General features: G+C 45.3%; 1 protein-coding gene across 1 annotated transcript; it reads right to left on the bottom strand.

Moving 5' to 3' along the window:
* Positions 1-499: 499 nt before the first annotated feature.
* On the bottom strand, positions 500-16,028 carry LOC147904340 (tail-anchored protein insertion receptor WRB-like protein). The gene is made up of 6 exons (XM_087395196.1): positions 15,762-16,028; positions 11,147-11,217; positions 10,841-10,911; positions 1,021-1,102; positions 861-913; positions 500-707 (listed from the first exon to the last, which is right to left on the bottom strand). The coding sequence occupies exons 1-6, from the start codon at positions 15,929-15,931 to the stop codon at positions 633-635; spliced, it is 522 nt and encodes a 173-aa protein (XP_087251322.1). The 5' UTR covers positions 15,932-16,028; the 3' UTR covers positions 500-632.
* Positions 16,029-17,438: the final 1,410 nt, after the last annotated feature.

Raw genomic sequence — 17,438 nt, 5'->3', positions numbered from 1 at the left:
TACTTATGAAGACAATAATATTTTATTTGTCACTAAGTCCTCAATTCTTTCTACAACTCCAAATAAACTAGGGACTATGAGATCATTATCGAAATTCCGAGCACGAACGACATCTTGATTGGATTGCTATACATGTGATTAAATGTGATGTTGAATGCTTTAATGGCCATAACTTGTACTACGGATTGTAACATTTACGAACCAATATCTATCCATGTGCCTCTTACAAAGTGTGTAAATTTTTTCACTCCGTGTCCTCTATGAGAAAGAACTTTGGAAAATAGAAAGAAATGACTTTGGGAAAGATCCAAATTCATCAATAGTGAGTGTCATACTTGCCTTTTTTTTAAATGATTGATATATACTAACGAGAAAACAAAGAGTTGATGTACAATGATTATAGAAATTCAAGGAATAACCTGTCCTGCATTATGCCTAATATTAAAAAATGCCATTTAGAAAAAAATGGCCATAACTCGATAAATGTTTAGTGAGATGGAAAATACAAGTCAAGGCAGCCTGTCTGCATAACCATAAAACCAAAGCCGTAGGCATCAAGGCTACACAGTGAATAGGGGATTGCTGACGAGAAGATGCTTTAAAACACATTCCTTTCAGACTCAAATCGTATTTTAACTAGAAAAGGCTTTCTTCGAAAGGAACACACTGACTCGTGCGCATATAACCAACCATGGGAGGATTCCAATCTGCGAAAAAAGACACTTGAAAGAACTACTTAACATGTTCATAATCAGGATATAAACACCCCAACCACTCAAATGACAAAATTGAACGATGGAGCATACATTTGATTGAAGGTGTTAGTTAAAGAAATAAGGCTAAAACTGCATGGATTTTACCTTGACTATATTTTGGTCCGCGTAGTTTGTATGTTTCCACGAAAGTGCTTTATCTGCAAACATTCACCACATCACCCCAAAAAAAACATAGTTATCTCAATCTCAAGAGCACAGCTATCAACCTGAGCTTCGTGTAATAAAGAATGGGCATCGCAAGTACCAAGAGGCTGAATGTTTTGAGATGCTAGAGTTGATATTGTACATCCCCACAACCAGTATCCCAGACTTAGATATGTGATAGCCTGCAAAGGGCAAATAGCTTCGCTAGTTGAAGTTATCATTGGAGAGTGCATTTGCTAATATTTGAAACTCGAAATGTCAATCAAACCTTCACTCCTTTAACCGGAATATGCCCAGTGGAGGAGGCGTTGTTGCCTGAACTCTCTACGAGTGTAGGAGGGATTGAAAGTAATTTGTGGCAAAAAAGGAGATGATTGCGATCTCAGCCGCTTGCAGCAGCGTTTCCTCTTGTTTTAATGCATAGCAGGACTTTTAGCATTCTCATATTAGTCTTTCCCACTGTGCAAGTTTTCCTCATTACCAATGAGCTCAGTGTTATGATAGATTTCGTTGCCTCCTTGGTCTATATAGTTCAGATGTGTAAAGTATATAATTTTGCAATAATCATATCCAAAAATCAAGGCGTTATTCCCCATGTGGTACAGTTTACCCTTTAGCACTGAAGAAGGGATCCAAGGTCATTGAAAACTTCAAGCAGTTCAAAGCATGCTAAATGGAAAGAGAATCAATTGCCTAAATACCTATCATGGGCAATACTTAAAATAAGCAAAAGAATGGTTCTAAAAAATCTTCCTCTAGACATGCTCCAAGGAATAGCTGAGAGGCAAATAGGTCAATTTTGCAAAAGAAAGCTTGGTCTAGACATGCTCCAAGGAATAGCTGAGAGTTAAAAGGGCAAGTAGGATGCTTAAGTCAGAAATTACCATATGCGTATTTCATAGAAGCTACAGCAATTGTAATCTATGTCATCCATAGAGTACCAACACATGATGTACAAGGAGTGCCCTTAGAGAAGGCATGGCTAAAAATGAAGCAACTGTCAGACACATGAATGTCCTTAGAACAATGGCATATGTAACGAGGAAGAACATATAACTTTATGATCCAACAGCAATTATAACCACATAGAGAGGTTGTCTATGAAGAATTGCCAAAAGAAGGTAATGTAATCATGAAAGAGAGATTAAATGACAAGATGGAAAACTCGACAAGGGACATTTGAAAGGATAAACTCAGATATGAAGAGATAACTAAAGAATGCCTTTTATCAAAATCAACTAGTTTATGCCCTCACCATTCCCCAACTAATCTAAGCTTAAAAAGGTAAATAAAAAGAAAGGAACCAATCCTTGAGAAATTCTAAACCGCAACCCAAATAGGCCAAGCGGCTAATGCAAGAAGTAGGTCAATCAGCTAGCTGAAAACAGTATAATTTTCTGTGTACTTATGTTGAGAGTCACTATGGCACCTGTGAACCCCCGTGTGATAGAGGACAAAGGGGAGGTAGACTAGGGTAATTACAGGCAGGAAAAGAGGGGAACAGTAAGAGTATATGAGCCCAGACAAAGGCATTTTTGCGCACCAACAGCTGCTGGAAATGCTGCAGGAAAGGACCAGCAAAGGTAGGCTTCCTGGAGGGCTTGCAGCAGGACAGACATGCTAGGCATGGACAAGACCTGGTCGGCCAGGACAGGCCATGGGTTGGGTCCAATCAGGGCCCCGGATGGCCTAATTTGGGTCTGCCAATAATGCTTGCAGGTTGGCCAGTTTAGGGACCCTCCTGTTGTATGTAAGGGGGCGCAATGCCATCTACATCCACAGTGAAGTCTTGTAGACAGGCAGGCAAGGAGATTGAGGAGCAGCTTATTGCCTCCACTAGTACAGCCCATGTGCTGGAAGTTTGTTGCTCGACCTCTTTTTCCACGCTAGTGGTTAATGTATATTATGCAAAAAAAAGACTTCTATTAAGTATGAAGAACCTCCACAAGCAAAGCTCAGTGGAAAAATATATCATGCAAGGTGTGGACTGTTTGGGAGTCAAGGAAGGTACGCAGACTTTGAAGGGTGTTTTCAGATTCGAAAAGAGGTTTTCTCAAGGGTGGGACAGTGAGGTGTGAAGGTCTAATAGGCTGACAGCCTCTTCATCACAATATCCAGCCCTCTTCTCCCAATTTCATTCCCTCTTCACTCCGCCATGTCAACCATGACTCAGATGGCGGAGAGCAAGGTAAAAATTCCAGTTTTGCCCACCTTCCCGATCGAACGTTGGATGGACTCAATTATGGTGTTTGGTGGGTCATGATGGAGTCTGCTACAGTTGTATGATCTGGCGGACTTCATTTTGGTGAGAGTTCCCACACCTGATCCCCTTGCGTTGAACCTAGGCATCCTGGAGCAGAAGGAGGCCGTGCTACAGTTGTATGATCTAGCGGACTTCATTGTGGTAGGAGTTCCCAAGCCTAATCCCCTTGCGTCGAGCCTAGGCATCCTGGAGCAAGAGGAGGCCGAGACCCTATCTCAGCTCTGGGACCATGTCAATGCAAGGGTAAGGCTGTTTATCTTTCTTAATTGTACTCCTCAGGTGATTAATCACATGAAGCACATGATGGTGGCCAAGAATATCTAAGAGCAATTGGTGTCCCTGTACAATCGAACCTCTCCCATAAAGAGGGTCTCCTTGGAAGTCCAGATGAGATTGTTGGATCCCAAGAAGTCTTCATCAATGCGGGAACACATCAACAAGTTACAAGAACTTCAACAAGGGATCCCCCAGGCAAGGAAGCGGATATCTTTAGAGGACATCGCCATAACTCTATTGTCCCAACTATCCTCTCAGCATGGTGCATTCTATTCGTAATTGATAACCAGTAAAAGGATCAGTGCCATCAAAGGAAGAGTGAGGGGACCAGTAACCAGTAGGATGGTGTTACCCCCGCTACGATGTTTATTCCAGCCTTCTAGTAGCACGCGGCAAGATGTGCTGCCAGCAGGCTTTCTGGATCCAGAAGGAGGATTGCTTGCTTGTTTGTGGCAGCCGTACCTGCCAGATAGGTGCAGTGGCGATGGAGTCTTTCATCGAGGCAGGCTTTCAGGCAGGACCTCGAACCACGAGGAGTTGTTCTAGGTGACTCAAGTGGCATTATGTTACCAATATGTAATTTGTTTGGACGTTATGACTTGGCAGATCCAGAGGGCTTCTGCAGCTATTGTCTGATGAGCTGCAGAGATCTGGATGGGTCTGAAGATTGCAAGTGCGGAAATCCACACACAGTTGATTGGTCCTTGTGAGCTGTTCTATGCCCATTGTCATTGGAGCTTTAAGGTTCATCAATCTAGAGACAGCGTACAAGTTTGGACTTGAGAAGGGGGCTTCAGAGGGGGCTGTATGCAAGGAAGGAAGCCTTGCACCGGGGGCAGTATCAGTTGGATTATTGGATCAGTACCTTCTGTTGGAGTGATGTATATACCTAGATGAATCCAGGAACATTCCCACACTCGTCCTCTAAAAACACAACATAGTAGTTTCAATCTCACGATAGTCACTCCTAAGATTGAAAACCATAAACTCCATCACGCATAGCAGCGACTAGCTACTATGACATCCCCACTGACGTCATCAGCGCCCAACAATGGGTGTAGACCATAGTATAAAAGTATGCTCTCACACATACAAATCCACACACCCACACTTACTAGAGCATCCATTTATACAAAGTCTGCGTACTGAGTTTCTGTCGGCACTCCGGAGATGAAGGGCAAACTCAGCCATGACGAAGGCTAGCACTAAAGGAGAAGGCTAATTAAAAAGTAGTCCAAATCTCTTCATTCAAGCTACAACTGCTTGTGAAGTCTAAATGATTTCATTTTAGTCTCTCCCAAACGAGCATCTAAATCTAAATCTAGCTGATAGGGCAACGCACCATTTAAGATAGAAAGAATTATCGCAATACCAGCAGGCCGCAACTTGCACGAAAACTTCACAAGGTGAAATTTGCATGTCCGCTAATACGGCAGAAGCATATACCTAGATGAATCCAGGAACATTCCCAAACTCATCCTCTAAAAACTTCTGTTGGAGTGATGTACTAGAACCAGTAGTTGGATTGTTGTACCAGCTGTACCACATGATCTATTATACCAGTACCAAACCAAAGGAGTGTATCTAGCCCTTGATAGGCTGAGGTGGGCCAACCTGCTGGTCGGCCACCTAGGCCTGGACAGGTCAGGTTCTATGCAGGGGGGTCGGCCCTCCACATGGCTGCATGGCAGCCCCTATATGGGGCATGAGACTGGTAAGCTGTAGTCGGCCCTTGAGGCACGGGACAAGCCCATTGTAGGGCTGTTTGCCAGTCCTTAGAGGGCTGAAGGGGTCGGCCCCCTAGCAAGAGCAGTCGGCCCCTAGGGCCGTGGGTCAGCCCACATTACAAGCTGATCGATTCCCTGTTAGAATTATAGATATAATTCAGCAGTGACCAATGTAATATAATAAGCTAGTTAGGGGCACTTTTCCCTCTTTAAGAGGTTTTTTCCCCTAAACGCAGTTAGTTCACTAACTACGGTTAGTGACTACTAAGGTTTTGTCACTAGGACAAAACCTTATCTTTCTCACTTTGAGTTGTACTCTCTTACTCTATTCTATTGCAACTACGTCTTCAGCTTCCAAGCTTCCTGCTCTCTCAATCTCTCTTGCTCTCACTCACTCCCTTTCCTTCATTTGGTATCAAAGCAGGTTCAAGAGCTTTGAGCTCCCTGCTCCCTTCAGTTCCAGCGCTTTGCCTCAAGCTTTAGCCTGCTCCAACCTGTCCGTACAGTCCGTACGACTGTATAGAATCCCGACGCACAGTGCCGTACAACTCACGTACAGCCTTTGCACTACCTCCGTACAGCTCCCGTAATACCTCCGTACAGCTCCCGTAAAGTATCCGTGCAGCTCCCGTACAGATCGCCGTACTTGCGTCGTTGCTCCCGTACAGATCGCCGTACAGATCGCCGTACATGCGCAGGAGCATCCGTACTATTTGGCCGTACAGATCGCCGTACAGGTCGTCGTACATGCGCAGGAGCATCCGTACTATTTGGCCGTACAGTTGGTTTTCGTACTGACGCTGACAGTCTCGTACTTGTCGTACAGCCCGTACATACTGTACCGTACAGTTCGTACTGTACCGTACCACCTGTACCCTTCACAGATTTGTGTGCATTTCTATATTTTCAGATCTGTACTTGCAGATTTACACAGGTTGCCTTCAGCCACAGGTGTTCTTTGGCAGGCACATCTTGCAGAAAACCATAGTTTGGTTCAGTTGTTTGGGAGTACATTTGGGGCATTTTGTATATTGCAGACATTGCAATCATTGTGCAAGTTTGGAGCTACATCTGGAGCAAAATTGCAGATCTAGTCTGAAATTTGGGGCTTTTGTTTAAAAATTGCAGATTTGGGGCTTTTAGTAATTTTGCCCCTTTCTGGCTGCAATTTCTAGCCACAAATTGGGGCTTTTGTGTTGAGAGAGCATTTTTTGGAGTATTCAGTACATACTGCCTTTCTTGGAGTGTTTGGAACACTTTTGGCAGATTTTGGAGAGTGTTTGATGCTTGGACAGATTTCTGACAGCTCAAGTACAGAAATCTAAGTTGCATATACAGCCCGTGCTTGGCTGTGTTTTTGGGAGTTGTGCATTTTATTCCCAGTAAGGGAATTCAGCTTTGTATCTGCTTCAATCTCTTTCTCAGATATGGCCCATCAAAATCAAAATGAGTTCCAGTTCGGTGGTCTTTCACAGGAAGACAAGTTGGATGGTACCAACCACTCCCTCTGGAGTTTCATGGTACGTAATATTCTGATTTCTCGCAATTTATGGGATTATGTCAATGGGGATGAAATCCGACCAGCAGATATTGCACCTGCTACCCCTCCTCAGCAAGGAGGTGGAAGAGGTCGTGCACAGGGTGCAGCTGCAGGACAAGTTGTTGGTGCAGCTACAGTCCATACTCCAGAGCAGAAGAGATGGGATTCACGGGATGCCTTAGCCTTGTCATGCATCTCTCTTTCAGTGAAAAGATCAATCATTCCGCATATCCGGTCGTGTAAGACCTCCAGGGCAGCGTGGGATATTTTGGAAAGCATGTATGCAGCACGGAATGATGCCACGGTATCTTTCTTAAAAAGAGAGTTGAGCAATACACATATGGAGGAGGGTGACTCCATGTCAGTCCACCTTACAAAGCTACAGGATCTCAGAGAGCAATTGTTAAACATAGATGAAATTATTCCTGATTCAGAGATGATTACAACCACTCTGAATTCTCTTCCTGAGTCTTATCTCAGCTTTCACACTTTGCTGAATTTATCATTGAGGGGGGGTGCTAATCCTCTCACTTTTCATGAGTTGATAGGACTTCTGCTCCAAGAAGAGCAGACCAAGAAAAATTTGGCTTCACGTGCAGGTGAACAAGCCATGCTCTCAAAATTTAAATAAAAAACAAAGGGACAGGCAAAGACAGCAGCAAATCAGCCTTCCAGTGGGTCAGGACAGCCTTCACAAAAGGCTAAAAGTGATGCAAATAAGCCCAAAAAGAAGGGTTTTTGTCAGGGCATAGATTATGAGGAGACATTTGCTCCTACATCCCGGATGACCACCATCCGATCAGTAATTGCAATGGCTGCACATTTTGAGTGGAATGTTCATCAGTTGGACATAAAAACGGCCTTCTTAAATGGGGACTTGCTGGAAGAGGTGTATATCAAACCACCTCCGGGCTTTGAAATTACAGCAAATGCACTTCAAGTATGCAAGCTCAATAAAGCTTTATATGGGCTGAAACAGGCCCCTCGTGCATGGTATGCTAAGATACATGCCTTTTTGACCAGCAAGGGGCTGCACAATAGTCCTACTGAGAGCACCCTCTACATCAAGATGGATGGGGGGGAAATCTTAGTCATCCTTCTTTATGTCGATGACTTACTGCTCACAGGGTCCAATGAAGAAAAAATTGCAGATTTCAAAGCTGATTTGCAGACCAACTTTGACATGTCAGATCTGGGGCTGCTTCACTTTTATTTGAGGATCCAGTTCTCTCATGAGAGACGTGGCACTGTTATGTCTCAGTCCAAGTATGTTCAGAAACTCTTGGACAGATTTAACATGCAAGAGTGTAAGCCCATAGCCACTCCTATGGAGTCGGGGCTGAAACTCACAATGCATGATGCAGGAGAATCAGTTGATGCCACACTTTACAGTCAAGCTGTTGGATGCCTCATATATCTCTGCAACACTAGACCTGATATTCAGTTTGCAGTATCTCAGGTGAGCAGGTACATGCACAGCCCCAAAACTATGCATTGGCAGGCAGTTAAGCGCATCTTCTGTTATTTGCAGGGCACCAAGTCTTTTGGCTTACTATTTCCCAGGGAGGGTGACTTGCAGATGCATGCCTACAGTGATTCAGATTGGGCTGGTGATTATGACACTAGGCAGTCCACTAGTGGCAATTGTTTCTTTTTGGGTAAATCTTGCATTTCATGGCTGAGCAAGAAACAATCTACAGTGGCTGCCTCATCATGTGAAGCTGAGTACAGGGCAGCTTTCATAGCAACAGTTGAATGTGTCTGGCTGAGACGTTTATTTGCTGATCTTCATCTGTCTTTGGAGGGTCCTTCTCCAATTCTCACTGATAGTCAGAGTGCCATTGCAGTGGCAAAGAATCCAGTGTTTCATGCTCGCACGAAGCACATTGAGGTTCACTATCACTACGTCAAAGAGAAGTTGCATGCAGGAGAGATCAGTATGATCTTTGTGTCCACACATGACAACGTTGCAGATATTTTCACCAAAGCGCTACCACGTGAGAAGTTTGAGGCATTTCGCAGTGCCCTAAACTTATATCTGTTTGGTGATTGATCAGCCTTGTACATGACATTGGCACTGCAGGGGGGTGTTAGAATTATAGATATAATTCAGCAGTGACCAATGTAATATAATAAGCTAGTTAGGGGCACTTTTCCCTCTTTAAGAGGTTTTTCCCCCTAACCGCAATTAGTTCACTAACTATGGTTAGTGACTACTAAGGTTTTGTCACTAGGACAAAACCTTATCTTTCTCACTTTGAGTTGTACTCTCTTACTCTATTCTATTGCAACTACGTCTTCAACTTCCAAGCTTCCTGCTCTCTCAATCTCTCTTGCTCTCACTCACTCCCTTTCCTTCATTCCCTAGTATGCAGAACGACTATGCAGAACGACTAGAAGGGGCTGGGGGTATATATAGGCCCCCCTTCATTGGTGTTGTCATCTCAGCAATGGAGCAGTTCAGCCCTATCTATAGCCGAGGTTTTCGCCACCGCTTGGGGGGTTTTCCTGAGATGACTTGCAGTTCTCTCATCTCTCTCTCCTTTTCCTGTTTGTTATGTGTAAGGTTGGCTCTCTCTCTCTCTTTCTTCATTTCCGTTCAATTCCACTACACTTCTCACAATGACTTCGGAAACAAGCTCATTGAGCTCCACTCACATCTGTAATCCCTCCTCTTGTTCCCTGTTCAACATCATGCCAATGATCCACGTCGAAAAAACCTCCTTGTCACTTGCATTTGTCAATACCACAATCTCCGCAGAGTTCATAAGGCTTTCACCCTCCATCTAGACAAAAATTGCGACCAAAGCGTGCACTGGGAATCCATACTAATGCACAAAGAGAAAACATACCCTGGTCCATTGTTTTTCTTGCCTTTGGAGCAAGCCAGGTACCTTCCCGAAGTGCCTATCAAAACAGGCTCCATTTGAATCTATGGGGATTCACCAATATGTTCCATTGCTCCGCATTCCGTCAAATCCTGGTCCACTGCAGCTTTGTTCTCAGCATGGTCCAAGCAACACATGCTATCCGTCACCTTCACAAAAAGCTCTAGATCGTCCGACCAATGCTCTTGTCAGACATGTGTACAGTCATACCTGGATCAATGGCACCGATATTGGGGCTATTGGTGGACCACCAAGAACAACTCACATCTTATCAAATTAGTTGTCTCTGACTCAGACTCTTCCTTCTTGGTCGATGATTCCTTTTTTTGTTGATCTGCCTTCTTCTTCCTACAGTCTCACACAAGATGTCCAAGCTAATCACAATAATAACATCTTCTCTTTTCTTGCTGTCATTGTTAGAAGAGTTGCCGCCCCTGAAGAATTTTTCTTGTTTTGCTTACCCTTACTTGGTTTGACTTTACCCTGTAGAAGAGGTAAGTGCCTTCTCTTCACCATATGTATCCAGCAACTTCAACCTAGTTTCTAATGAAGCAACGAAGGATAGGCGTCCTCAAAAGTGAGAAACCTCGACCTTTGTCCAGTCAATCAGAGTACTCCTAGCCCCTTGAAGCAGCACGGAAGCTTGCTGATGAACAGCATGGCAAGCTGATAGCTATCAATTCCCTTTGGCCCACCGCTACAAGTTGATCCTTAAGAATGTTCACCTTGACCAGATGGTCTCCCTCTCCAAAAGTCATCGTGAATCATTGATTGTGGCGAGTAACTATAGGTGCCACATTGTTGGTCGTGTACAAATCCTTCTGACAGTTTTGGCTGTAGCATTCCAAGGCCTTGAGCTTGATGTTTCTTGCTCACCTTTAAGATTTTTCTTCTGGACTGGATGATATGTTTGCTGAGTTATTTTGCCCCTCTACTTCTGGTGTAATTTTCAGATTGTGCTTCCTCTTGTGATGAGTGTAGTCTAGAGACAATGTGAAACTCTCTTGAGTGTCTTCAGCCACCAGTTTGCTATAGCAAGCAGACTTTTCTCTGACATATACTGTCCGCTTTGCAAAAGAAACAAAAATACCAAAAAAAGTGAACTAAATAGCATCCATGCACAAAATACTACATCTACCAATCAGGAAAGACCAACTGCAATCTCTTGAAAAAGTAACAAATTAAATAATATCAATGCCGAGTTAAACAGGGGATACCGAAACTACCATCAATGCTGTAGGGTAGACAAGGTGCATTGACTTCAACCAGTGTCGCTCCTTTGCAAGGTTTTGCCTCACTGTCAAGCATAAATTTTGTTTGTGTTTGTTATCAAGGCAAAATGGCTACGTTAGGGTATATACTCTTTAAAATCAATACTCATTGAACAATAACACACTGTTGCCATCATTGCAGTAATAGCAAAGAAAGGCTTGCGCAGGCTTGTGTGGATTAGACAAATGCCATAAGAAATAGACTAGTCCATTGTGTAAATTTGCTAACTATCCAAATTTTCAGAGTTAATAATTGCTTACGCTGGGCAAGCTCTCTCTCTTTTGAGGTAGCCGCACGTCTCAACTTGGCAGCCTTTGCAAATGTTGATGGACTGAGCATATAATGAAAAGGAAACCACTCCCAAATTAGTCCCAGCAAACAGCAGAGCTAGCCTCTACAAGAACAACAAAATTGGCTCCCTCAGGCATCACTATCAGATGTTCTTCTCAGCTATATATACCTTCATAACACTAGAATATATCCAATCTTACAAATTAATTTTTTCGTAAAACGAGTGAAAGAACAAAGAAGAAAGCAAATGAGACAAGGAAAGAAGGGGGTTTAGAAGAAGATGAAATAAATGTAAGAATAAAAGAAAGAAAGAAAGAAATTTTATTAGAGTCTTCGGAAGACCGATGGGTCTATGAGACTGAAAGAAAACCTGATACAAATCACAGTAAGGGTGGAGCTACTAAAACGAGCATCATCACCCGTGCTGAATCCTAAGTCTGATCATACATAATCAAATACATCTGGATGTAGCAATGAAAAGAAAAGGACTGGTGGAGCGGAGCGGAATCCTCCGTATGTCATGTCCCCCTGGTTGGTGCATAGCTGGTGATGGGACGCTGGTGCCCGTCAAGGGGTGCCATGCGTCTTGGTCTCCTGGACGAGGCTCGACGCAAGACCAGAGCCACCGTGACTCCGGTGGGACGTATCCCGGGTCTAAACAATGACGGGAGGTCCCCCAGAGTGATCTATGTGTCCCCTCGATGTCTCGTGTGTCGCGCTACGATCGTCAGGTCGGGGTCTCTATCACGTCGGCGGCTAGAGACTGGACAATCAATGTCACTCAATGGGAAGAACTCTGTGATCCTGCTCTGAGAGGTGTCTAATGATGTGACCAAGCCCCGTCGCCTGAGTAAGTACTCTCTATGTCAGATTCCCTCGTGAATGAAGGCCGCAAGGCATCTCTGATCTGGGTAGGCAAGGAATCCCGAAAGGAGCCCGGAAGCGTCTCTGAAGAGGCAGTGGTAGCGACCTCGGATCTCGTAGTACACTGGGCACTTGAAAATAAAATGCTCCTTCGACTCAACCTCCTGACAATCGCACAGTATGCATAAGCGATGCTCCCTAGGAATCCCCTCTGCTCTGCCGCTCTCTATGCGGAGGCGGTGTGATGATACCCTAAACTGTCCGATGGAGATCCGTAGTGAGTGAGGCATATGAAGCTCAGTGTACCCCAGTGGTGTGATGAATCCCTCCTCCGAAATGCGAAGACAGTAATCTCTGTAGAAACTCAACTTCACTGGAAGCTCCCTCGGCTCCAACTAGGTCCTAAAGGTGTGTAGCTGCACGAGATCCTCTCGAATGACCTGGTTGGTATGTGGCCCAATCAGGATGGTAGGTGGGAGTACCGGAGGGGCATCTAAACTGTACTGAAAAGGAGGTATCCTATCGATGTGGAACCCTAGTCTCACAAACCATCTGTGAGTCCGTGCATACCAGCATCGCTCGTCTCTCTCTGCTGCCAACCTCATGGAGGTATCGAGAGCCAACCACGGCAACCTCTGTCTCCCTGATGTGCAGTCCCCATATGATCCAACCCGGTGTAGATATATGATGGTCTAAAAGGCTGCATCGAGCTGGAGTGGAGAAGCACCAAACTCGGCCTGAATGATGTGATGTGGTACAGACGGTTTCCCCCGGATCATCCGTGAGAGCATGAGGATCTGCAAGCGCTCCACCCGTGTCTACTCTATCTCTGACATGTCCGGCCCCCAACAAGGGCTACCATACATACCGGCTGGTCGGACCAAGGAGTCGAAGAGAAGAGCCTTGGTCCAAGGGTCCTGGAAGTGGGAGTGAAAGCACTGTCTCTCTAGCCGAGCCAGTGAGGCGTATCCTCTGCTCAGTCTGGCTTGCATCGCTGGTCTCATCGTGAAGATCGGGCCGAAGAAGATGACCCCCAAGTAAGTGTATGAGGATACGATCTCAAATGGTGACCCACCCAAAGTAAAAGTAAACTATTTCCGTTGCATGTTTGCTCGAGAGGTGTTAAAGATCATGACCTTGGTCTTGCCAAGGTTGACCTCCAAATCATGGGATAAACAAAAAGCCTGCAGTGCATCCAAGTGTCGCTGGAGCCCCTCGGGTGTGGACGACAAGAGTACCACGTCATCTGCATAAAGAAGAATCCTGATGATGATCCCAGCAAGTGAGCAACGGGTCCCTCTGAACGTCCCCATGAAAGTCTCAAGCTCATCGATGTAGAGGCCAAACAGGGTCGGTGATAAGGGACAACCCTGTTTGATCCCTATGGTACTTAGGATCTCATCTGTCCAACCTACACCTGTACGAACTCGGCCTGAGACTCTCTCATACAGTGCCATGACTGCCCAGATGATCTCCTGATCAAATCCCACTGTCTGTAGGCGTGTGATAAGACGAGCTCGAGGTACTGTGTCAAAGGCTTTACGGAAATCCACAAAGCAACAGTATACCCTCTCCTTCCGTGATCTGGCCTCCTCAATGACACTCATGAGTGTGAGTATGTGATCCATAGTCCCATGGTCTCGCCTGAAACCGGCCTGACCCTCTGCTCTGAGCCCTCTCATCTCTGCGAACAGGCTGACCGATGCATCCAATACAACTGCATAGATCTTGGACATCACATGTCCAATCATGATAGTCCTGTAGTTACTCGGGTCCATGGGATCCCCTACCTTGTGGATGGGGGTGATGGTGTTGAGTGTCCAAGTGCGGGGGAAGCCAAGGCAAACAGCGTCATTGAATAGCTTTGCTAGGATCGGGGCTAAAGTGTCGATCCCATATGCGATAAACTCAGTGCATAGCCCCTCGTGATCCTTAACTCGATCATTGTGCAGTTTCAATGTCGTGTCCTTGACTCCCCCTCTGGTGAACAACGTGCAAGTGGTGGGACGAGGTGTATATGAGGTCTGGAGTGGGCTGGTGTGAGACATCATATAGATGGTGTGCATACGTGTGCCAGACTCTCGTGTCGGTGAGGGGTGATGGGGACCTACGCTCAAGGAATCTCCGCCAAAATCCTTAGAGTTGTTGCTATACAAGATGTGCAGCAGCTCCTCATTTTGACGAAGAAAAGCCTGCTTCTTCCGACATACGAGACGTCGGTACTTGCGTACTGTGTCTAATGTGTTCGGGAGGTGACATCTGGTTTCAAGTCAGAGCTGTCGGCGATAAGCCTTGCACTCCACATCGTACCAATTGTTGCAGGGTACAGAACCAAGAGGTGCTGGTCTAGTGGACCGTGTGGTGTGGGGAAAGATTTGGAGGGCAGCCTCGTGGAGTGTGCGACTAATCAGGGCAGCATGGTCCTCTATGAGTGGTATGTGATCGATGTAGGTTAGGAGTCTGTTTAGACGTCCAGAGTAGGCCGGTGAGAGGCTGTGATCAAAGTGTATGTCGTGGTAGGTGTCGTGCTTCCTATGTGGTGTGTGTGGTGTGGCTAAGCATGGGGTGGCGATAGTGAAGAATAGGTATGTGTAATCAGCTCCTAGAGGGAGTGGTGCTACAGTGAAGTCGGTAATATATGAAGTGAAGGTACAAGATCCCATGATGTAATCTAGTACAATAGTGTGCCCCCCGTATGGGAAGCAAGTAAAACCACCTGAGGAGGGCCATAGGTCAAGCCGTTGTAGATGATGAGCTCATGCATCCTGCCCAACGCGTGTCCATATGGTGTAACAGGCCCGTGTCGGTCCGATGAGGTCCTAGTCATACCTGCTCCGTCTAGGTCCATGTCTGGAAGCATGATAGAGTCGTCTCGAAAGTCCAAAAGTTGTGCCTGTCGCGTACTCGTCCTGGCGTTGAAGTCCCCAACAAGGAGAACTTCCCCGCAGGCTGAAAGGTCTAGGATATCCTGATGTAAGGGTGCATATGGAGATGTCTCACCCTCTTCTCGTGCCACTCTGGCGAACTGGGATGTGTCTGGCCGGAAGTAGCATATTGCTATGAAAAGGTCACGGGTGTCTGTGCATCGGATCCGGATCCACATGAATCGGGAGTGTGCGTCCTTCCTCTCAATGGCGATGGCTCCAACGAGGGAAGACCTGTACAATACTGTGACCCCGCCTAAACCTCGGACTCCTCCTGTATCCCTCGTCTCATCCCTGAAGGCAAAGCTATGTTTTTCTCATCATATCTGAGATTTGAAAGATTCCAGAATCTCTTGGGTAAACTCAGTGCCTACTAAGCTACAAAATCCCAGGCAATAATCTATTTACAGATTACTCCTGCCGTGCCTGTACAACCTGACAGCACACGTTTTGCACTATTGGAAGCAAAAGCTAGCCCTAAAAAACATCTAAAGAAACAAGAGTAAAATAGCACGGACTACTGCTTCGGGTAAGGGCAGAAAAGTGATTTGTACATTGGCGATCTTACGATGCCACAACAATTTCTATAGGATTTTATAAAGAGGTACGATCATGAAACGGACTGTAGATTTTTTTTATTTTTGGCGATCATTTCTTGATCCTAATGTGTTTCTATAAATGCTAAGCATCAATATCCTATTGCTACTCGGAAAGCGCAATCGACTATGTCAGGAGCTACAAAAGATATACCTGAGAGATACCAAATGCAAAGCAGAAAAAGGTCAGGAGTGCTTACCTCGAGAGAGAGCTAGCTTGGCGCAAGAGGTCTTTGATCTCCGATGCAAGCTGCTGTTCTGCGGGCTGCAATTTCCTCTTTCGCAAGCAGAGAGCGAGACGACGAGAAGCTAGGTGCGAGAGCAGGACGAGAAAGAAGCTAACGATGGGAGCCCATCTTCCTATCTCCATAGCCCAATGCAAGAATGGATGATTGAACACGTACTAATAACACAACAAAAGACATTATACAAAAATATATGTTTTTTTTAATAATATAAACAAGAGGCACGATGTGCCTAGAGCACAGCCCTTTCTGAACCACTTGCCCTTCCTCGTAGATTCGTGAGGTTTAGAGGTGATACTACCTCAAAGACTATTACAAGCGGGAGCGAGAGGGAGAGGGAGAGGGAGAGGGAGAGGGAGGAGAGAAAAACAAGGAATGAAAGTGTTTCGCCAATGATGCTCGACCAAAAAAGAAACCGCATGGTTCATCTCCGCTTTAGACGCAACTCGTTTTCATTGCTATAGCCTGCCCCTAGCAGGGCAATGCTAATAAATAAAATAAAACTGGCCAAATTGTATTAAAGGATGGTCAGTCCTTTTTAAAAACCAAGTACAAAAAAAACAAACATGCCACCTCTAGGGGCAACTAGCCCAAGGCCCACACTGCATTCACAATACAACCTCCTCTAGATCCAGACGACCACGCCTTGCAACAACTACCCCACCAACTCATCTTTCTTACCAACCAACACTCCAATATCCCTCAAATTTTCTTTGATCTCACTGATCACCAATGGCACCCTCGTCCCCAACAGAGCGGGGCTCCGAAAAAAGAGCAGCCCATACATAAGGCCAGCAACTCAAAAATAAGGGGAGTGCACGCCCCAGATCCCCAAGCAGGGCCAAGCGCCAATTGGGCCCTACGGCACGCCCCATCCATAAGCCAGCAGCACCTACAGCAAAGACTACTCTCTTCCACAACTCCCTGACTAGCTCACACTCCCAAAAAGATGCATCACTTTTTCTTGCACCACCCCACACAACGGACATAGTGGATTAACCTGCATCCATCTCACCAGCCTATTTCTCATGGGCAACCACCCATGCATAAGTTTCCATAAGAAGAATTTGAATTTTCCAGGTAGCTGCGATTTCCACAACTCCTCAAACCTCTCTCTCCACCACCCAGGGCTCTTTCGGGTACTCCATACCGCATTGAGGTCGTGCCACCCTTGTTGTAAGCATCGCAGCTCTCTATGACACAATCTTGACGAAATCTTTGCCAAAGCTGTGTGACCAACAATCCATTGTTTCTCCCTCCAATGCAAGGAAGGGCATGAGTTAGTTAGCCAAGACTACGGTAAGGATGCTACGACTCGAGATAGGAAGGCCGCTTCTCTAGGAGCAAGACCAAATTCCTACACCACCCTATTCAACGTTTCAAGTACTTATTAGACTTTACTTGAAGAAATCATTGGGAAAAACCATTAACACATAAATGTTATGAACAAAACTATCCACAAACATTGCATGGAAGCACACATAAATAAATTTCAACTTTCAAAACATCTATCTTATTTGTCAAAACTTAAAGGAATAGAAAATTCTACTCCACTTTCACAAAATTAAATCATCAAGGCTACAAGATCATAGTCATCATCTGTTGAGAGATCACGCTCAACATCATGTGATC

The sequence above is a fragment of the Dipteris shenzhenensis genome, chromosome 2, assembly GCF_047967505.1.
Source record: "Dipteris shenzhenensis isolate YYH24624 ecotype China chromosome 2, Dip_SZ_1.0, whole genome shotgun sequence".
NCBI classification, from domain to species: domain Eukaryota; kingdom Viridiplantae; phylum Streptophyta; class Polypodiopsida; order Gleicheniales; family Dipteridaceae; genus Dipteris; species Dipteris shenzhenensis.
Note: the sequence above shows the minus strand (reverse complement) of the source record. Positions and strands in the feature narration are given on the sequence as shown.

What these genes read in the sequence shown, in the direction of transcription:
- LOC147904340 (XM_087395196.1), bottom strand. Translation starts at nt 15,931, where the DNA reads ATGGAGATAGGAAGATGGGCTCCCATCGTTAGCTTCTTTCTCGTCCTG. An exon ending in AGAGAGAGAGCTTGCCCAGC is followed by an intron (nt 10,912 to 11,146) that starts GTAAGCAATTAT and finishes TATGCTTGACAG; the next exon opens with TGAGGCAAAACCTTGCAAAG. An exon ending in TCTACCCTACAGCATTGATG is followed by an intron (nt 1,103 to 10,840) that starts GTAGTTTCGGTA and finishes TGCCCTTTGCAG; the next exon opens with GCTATCACATATCTAAGTCT.